General features: G+C 45.5%; 1 protein-coding gene across 1 annotated transcript in view; it reads left to right on the plus strand.

Moving 5' to 3' along the window:
• Nucleotides 1-7,118, plus strand: part of LOC134069063 (melatonin receptor type 1C-like) — a 16,050-nt gene extending 8,932 nt beyond the window's left edge. The window contains exon 3 of the mRNA XM_062524912.1: nt 4,948-7,118. Coding sequence (XP_062380896.1) covers nt 4,948-5,813 — 866 coding nt within the window. The 3' untranslated portion in view covers nt 5,814-7,118. The remainder of the gene's footprint in view (nt 1-4,947) is intronic.
• Nucleotides 7,119-7,391: the final 273 nt, after the last annotated feature.

The following is a 7,391-nucleotide window of genomic DNA, read 5'->3' on the forward strand; positions in this document are numbered from 1 at the left end:
ACCACACACACACACACACACACCACACCCCACCCCCCTAGCCCCTCTTTGATACGCAGAGATATATTTACGGTGCCATGCAAAAACGTTTGTCTTGGCGAGCGAGCCACAGGCATTGTGACAGCCAAATTGAGGGGATAGAGGAGACAAAGCTTCCCCCTTCCAGCGCCCCCCCCCTCCACCCCCCCACCCCAAAACGGCGGCAGAGGATACAGTTTCTGATGCGAGCGGTGGGTTGTTTGGGCACACAATAAATCCTGCCTTATCCTCCACATCTTTCATTAAAAATTGTCAATGAACTTCTGCTGGTGGGGTTGCTAAGAGACGTGCTCGCGATTATGCTGTCAGCACCAAGTGCGTTCCTCGGCTGCGGGTAAACTTTGACCCAGCTGTTTTTTTAATGAAGACATATTTTGCTCGTCGGGGGCCAGTTATGACACATGCTACACAGCCAGTGCACTGGGCAGTGACCAGAAGGGGAAAAAAAACACTGGCCTACGATTTTTACTTGACTCATTAGCGTGGTCACATGAAGCCATTAATGAGCGACAGGCAATTAGCTGGATGCTAATCTGTTTACCCACCAGGAAAAAACAGCTAGCAAAAAATGTCAGATTCTGACTGTATGTCCTTGAAACAACAACAATGAAACAACAATCTCTCTGGGAGTGGATGTTCCTGACTGATGTTCCTTGAAACAACATTCCGAGTTGCAGCGGACTCGCCATGTCTGGGGACCACTGAACTGACACATTCAATTAGAGGGGAGAACATGCCTTATCTGTTATATAACGCACACCATCTTCATCTAGTCAATCCGGGATGACACCAGGAATAATTACTGCCGATCCACTGCTGCCTGGCCTAAGGGAAAGTTCTCACTCCAGACACTCAGATCGAGAGAGGGGGGGATTGGGATATTGATGTTTCCTGAATACGTTAAACTTAAATGTGTCCACTGAACACACAGTGCACAAGTATAACTACCTGATATAAACAAGTCATTCAGTGTAAGGCTTGTGTTACCTTGTGCACTATGTCAGTGGGCGATAGTGGACCCCTGCACAATGACAGACGCACGGTGGCATTAAATAATGTGCCGTTGCACAAATGTGAGCTGACAGCTCTTGCCACAGTGATGAATCAGGGGAGATAAAGGGTGAATTGGTCGTCGTTTTATCAGCTGGTTGTGGAAACAGGATTACGTCTTTTATTCTGCTGTCGGCGGAGGTCCTGGTGTATCTTGCTTAGTGTGCTGTTCACCCCACTCTGGAAAGGGGGGGGGGGGGGGGTTGAACATGGTGTGTGTGTGTGTGTGTGTGTGTGTGGGGGGGGGGTGATGTGTGTGATCGAGTGGCTGGGGGTAGACAGCGGCAACATTTGTTCAGAAACCTCAGCATATATGACCCCTGCATGCATGTAATTCAGAGTGACATCTGAGATATTGAGGATTTCTCGTGTGTGTGTGTGTGTGTGTGTGTGTGTGTGGTTTTGTTTTTGAACATGTCAGGATAATATTATGTGCCACACGTAGTCGTGAAATAATGCAAGTCCGCCACAAATATGACAAATCTGGTAGACTATCACACACGACAGATGTGTGTGTTATGAATGCTTATCAGTGTTCCCACCCATGTCCTGCATGTGCCACAGGAAGTGACTCTGAAAAAGAGAACAGGGTTCTCCATCTCAGTTGACTTAGTCTGATTACAACCCCAAGTTAGGACGCTGTGTAAGATATAGATAAAAAGCAGAACCCAAAACAAAAACCCTTTCTTTCATTGAGAGTAGTTCAAAGACAACATATTGATATGATCGTTTTGAATTTGATGACAGCAATGCGTCTCAAAAAACATTGAGATAGAGGGATGGTTGCCACTGTGTTGGTTCACCTCTTCGTTTAACAAGATTCTGTAAATGTTTAGGAACTGAGGAGACCAGCTCCTGGAGTTTTGAGAATGAATGATGGCTCATTCCTGGCAAATATAAGATTTCAGCTGCTCAACAGTCTGAGGTCTTCTTAAGCATGTTTCTCATTCCATTTTGCACCCAATTTGACAGGTCTGGACTGCACTCTTCCCCTATGGAGCCATACTGTTGTCATATGTGCAGAATGCAGTTTGCCATTGTTTTCCTGAAATATTCAAGGTCTTCCATGAAAAAAAAAACATTTTGATGGCTGCACATGTTGCTCAAAACCTCTATACATCATTCAGCATTAATTGTGCCTTGCCATATGTGGAAGATGCCCATGCCTTAAGCCTACCTTACACTGACAGACTTTGACAAGATTTGGGAAAGATTTTTGAAAGATTGTAGTCTTTTAACTAATGTTCCTCATTCAAGCTTTACTCAAAAGACTACAATCTTACAAGAATCTTTCCCAAATCTTGTCAGTGTAAGGTAGGCTTTAGGCGTGAAAGCGCTCCCATACCATCACTGATGCAGGCTTTTGTACCTAATAACTAATAAGTTGGAGAGTCCCTCTCCTCTTTAGCCCAGAGGGCACAGAGTCACCGAGTTCCCCAAAGAATGACTCATTTTGACCATCGGACCATTTCCCACTTTACCACAGTCCATCTGAAATGAGCTCGGGCCCAGATAAAACTACAGCATTTGCGTTTCTGTATCATGTCTGAATATGGTTGTTTCTTTGTACGGTTGAATTTTGACTTGCATTTATGAATGGAGCATTTCCTTTTCTCCATTATCGTTACACAACCTTTCTAGCCTTCCGTTGCCTCTGTCCCAACTTTTTTTGCGAGGTGTTGCTGGCATCAAATGCAAAATGAGTTTATAGTTTCCATGAAGTAGTCAAATTTGTCACTTTACTGTTTATGTCCTTTTCCCAGCTAACTACGGGTTTTTACGAGATTTGCAGATTATCACGTTCTGTTTTTATGTGCAATTTACACAGCGTTCCAACTTTATTTTTGTATTGGGGATGTGAGGAGTGGTTGCATAAGATAAACAGATTTGGGGTCATGTTGTGGGCATTCACTAGATGTACACATTCAAGAGAATCCATGCACTTAAAAGCACGCAAAAACAAATTGAGTTAAAGTTACATAATTTCTCTCTTTTTTTCCCCTCCTGCTATACTTTTCTTGCCTGAGAGACTCATTCCTCGAGTTACAGAATCGTTTCCCTCAGCTGCAGAAATAATGAGACACCACATAAACAGATCATTTTCGCCAGTCCACAGCACTGGCCTTCTAACGCCCGCGGACGGCCGGGGCGAAGAGAGGCGAGGACAGGAGAGGAGAGGAGAGGAGAGGAGATGAGCGGCGTTCTGTCTGGAGTCTGTAACACCGCTCCACTTCATCATGAGACACTAGAGTCTCTCGAAGGCGTCTGCCACTCACACAGCCCAGCTGTCATATCGCTGCCCCCTTCGGTTGTTTTTTTTTCCCGCCCCGCACGCGGCGGCGTCGGCGTCAGATAGCCGAGCGCGGACGAAGAATCTAACACAACGCGGCCCACCCTTTGTCCCAGTGAATGGAAAAGCAGCAGGAAGTGTGGAGGCCAGTAATGGCGTCGGAATCCCTCCACTCTTTTTTATTATTATTATTTGCGGTGATTGTTTTTTTCGCCGCGTCTTCGCCTTGATCGTGTCAGTCGGGGGGAGCTGATAAGAGCCCCATGTGCTGGCTTCTTATCAATTCTCAATAATTTATGGCCGATGCATATTGTGTGACAACGGAGAGCCTCGGCTGGCCAAAGATTTGGATTGGATTCTGCTGCCTAGTAAATCTGTGAAGGTTGCTTGCGGTGTAACTAAACATTTCTTTGCCATGACCTTGGATTTATCTACCTGAGTCAGACGGCGTATGGCTGGGTTTCGTCGAAAACTTGCCCTTTAACAATCAGAGTGACCACTAGCCATAGCTTTGGTCACAATAGAACCATTCAATCTCTGCTAAAGAACAGACGTGCAGGGCAGTGTTTGATTCTAGTTATGCTGAGCAGCACCAACAAAGTTGATGTCTAAAAATATGTGCTAAATTCCGACTAATTATTTGATGTAATTATTCTGCATAATTAGTTAATGAACTAACGTAATCTTGACCCATCCATACATTATACGAACCAGCTGGCAAATTTGTGTAGGGTGGAACAAACAGGCCAAAGAAGACCAAGCAAGTCAGCGAAACTGTTAAAAGTTCTCAGACACAGTGCCAGAACTGTGCACAGAGCTGTGGACCAGGTTGTTCAAGATGTGAAAATTGACAATTACACACAACGACTTCGTTCAAACATGTCTGAAAACTTCGAGCCCAGATATTTTCTCTACTTTAAGCCCTGCATATAGATAGCCAACTCAAGTCTCCACACTGTTAGCCTGTGTAGTGAACCATCAAACAGGCCTAACCCCGAGCTCTGAGGAAGACATTGTTGTCGCAACACGCCCAAGAAAATAACTGCTTTTTAAGTTAATAAGCAGTGTGCTTTTGAAACTCTCTGGTAAGACTTACTATAAGAGCCTGTTAAGTTGAAGTTATAGTCTAACCAAATCCTTAAGTGATTGAATATCCTTGATACCAAAGAGCACCTGTTTAGAACAATAAGTGAAGAAGCATTCCTAACCACCAACCTGTTTGGAACCTGAGTTTTTAGGCCTAAAGGGCCGTTCACACCAAGAACGATAACGATAACTATAATCATAACGATAAAAGCGTCCACACTGGCCAACGATAAGAAAAGTCTCTCCTCATGTTAATGAATGTAATGGCTAGAATATTTTGGGTTCTGATTGGCTGTTAGCTTTTTATCGTTCTCAAAATCGCTCTGAAAGTGATCAGTAACGATATCGTTCTTCATGTCGTTATCGTTATAGTTTATGTGCGAACGTTGTCATTCATATTAACGAGAGCGATATTTGTTTATAGTTATCGTTATCGTTCTTGGTGTGAACGGGCCTTAACCCCCCGTGTTCCTCTCCCTCAGGCAACATCTTCGTGGTCAGCCTGTCGGTGGCGGACTTGGTGGTGGCCGTGTACCCGTACCCGCTGGTCCTGACGGCCATCTTCCACAACGACTGGATCGCGGGCGACCTGCACTGCCAGGTGAGCGGCTTCATCATGGGCCTGAGCGTGATCGGCTCCATCTTCAACATCACGGCCATCGCCATCAACCGCTACTGCTACATCTGCCACAGCCTGCACTACGACCGCCTCTACAGCCTCAAGAACACCTGCTGCTACCTGGGCCTCACCTGGGCGCTGACCGCCATCGCCACCGTGCCCAACTTCTTCGTGGGCTCGCTGCAGTACGACCCGCGCGTCTTCTCGTGCACCTTCGCGCAGACGGTGAGCGCCTACTACACCATCTCGGTGGTGGTGGTGCACTTCCTGATTCCGCTGCTGGTGGTGTCCTTCTGCTACCTGCGCATCTGGGTGCTCGTCATCCAGGTGAAGCACCGCGTCAAGCCCGAGAACAAGCTCAAGGTGAAGCCCAGCGACCTGCGCAACTTCCTCACCATGTTCATGGTGTTCGTGCTGTTCGCTGTCTGCTGGGCGCCGCTCAACCTCATCGGCCTGGCCGTGGCCATCAACCCGGCGCGCGTGGCGCCCAGCATCCCCGAGTGGCTCTTCGTCACCAGCTACTTCATGGCGTACTTCAACAGCTGCCTCAACGCCGTCATCTACGGGCTGCTGAACCAGAACTTCCGCAAGGAGTACAAGACCATCCTCCTGTCGCTGTGCACGCCCAGGATGTTTCTGGCGGACAACTCCAGGTGCGGCACGGAGGGGCTCAAAAGCAAGCCCTCGCCTGCCATCACAAACAACAACCTGGCAGAGATTCACTTGTGAGACCAGAACAGTATTCACGTACTGTATGTTAAGAGGGGCTCAAAAGCAAGCCCTCGCCTGCCATCACAAACAACAACCTGGCAGAGATTCACTTGTGAGACCAGAACAGTATTCACGTACTGTATGTTGATACAGTATTAACATACCGTATTTCTTCCCACACTTGTTGACATTTGTATGGTTTTAAATGTAAAATCGAGCATCACATCGTGCCTTTGTTTTTCTATTTTAATTAACTTAGTAAAATTGATGCTTTGACGGAGATTATTATTTATTGTGCCAAACTATGTGATCTTTGCGATTATCTGTGTTTTAATGGAAATGGGAGGTTTACCTGAAGGACTATTTATTTTTCCTCAGAGAACAATGAATTATCCCTGACATGTTTTCAGTATTACATCATCACAATCAATATCAGTATTTTTTTAAAGGAAAGAGTTGGCGTTAAAACAATCTAGGGTCTATTCCTGGATGATAACAAGTTTCACTATGATAAAGGTTCATTTTGGAACAAAATTATGTTAATCGGAGGAGTTTTAAGCTAGACCGTTGATTTGCATTAGCAATGTGGTTTATAACCTGCGACTTCTACCAGCATTGTGCAAATAAGGCTCAACGTGACGCATGTTTGCATTGTAAGATTCAGCCAGATCTGATTTGACACTTCCGGAACTCGAAGTAAAGCAAATGTGCTGCCTATTTTGAGCCTTGTCAGTGGTTTGAAAACAGCCATTCATTTTCACATGGCTTCATGCCCACTGCTACAGGCTATAAACTATTTAGTTGCTAATGAAAACAATGGTTTAGCTCAAAACTCCTGCGATTAAAACACTCTGCCTCCCCCAGGTTGTTTTAACGCCGGATCTTTTCCTTTAACGGAAGAAAAGAGATCGAAAAGAGAAGAAAGTGAAGAAAAAAAAGCAAGACCGAACAGTAAACACTAATGCAGTTTTCAACGACATCCGAAAACAGCAGATGGCTAGTGTTTTTTTTTCTTTCTTTTTTTTCCCTCTGCCCGTGTCACAGGGACATGCTAAATCATTTTAGGCCTCACTTCACTGGGTCCTTGTCATTCTGGCGTGTGAACAGGAACAGTAATGAGCCTCCGAACAAACAGAATCTATATCATCGGAATGCAGGTCCAGCTGGGAACACGCCCCCAACACAGGCCCAGTCCAGCCCGGCCCGCCTCAAACTCCTCCACAGAGCTTTTGTTTTGTCCGTGTTGGATTCAAACTCCACGGAACTTTTTTTTTTTTTTTTTGGCTCGTGTTGGATTCACACTGGTTACGGTGTGATTTGCATTAGCACCAATAAAAATCGACATTACTGTGGCTGGGGTACGGGATTGGTTTGTCGTTTGTCACTCTGATCTTGATTTTTTTTCTCTCTCTCTCTCTCTGTCTGTCATACTAATTAGCCCTTATCAAAGGCTGACAAAACCTCAGAATATGCATATCTCTCCAGCTGTTAAAGAGGTCTAATAGGCAGAATTCTAACAATGAAGGCCAGCGTTTTTATCCAGGCAAATTCCTACGTCTAATTGAGACCAAAGGGAGCAATGATTTGTGAGGTGCT

The sequence above is a fragment of the Sardina pilchardus genome, chromosome 21 (genome assembly GCF_963854185.1).
Source record: "Sardina pilchardus chromosome 21, fSarPil1.1, whole genome shotgun sequence".
Taxonomy (NCBI): domain Eukaryota; kingdom Metazoa; phylum Chordata; class Actinopteri; order Clupeiformes; family Clupeidae; genus Sardina; species Sardina pilchardus.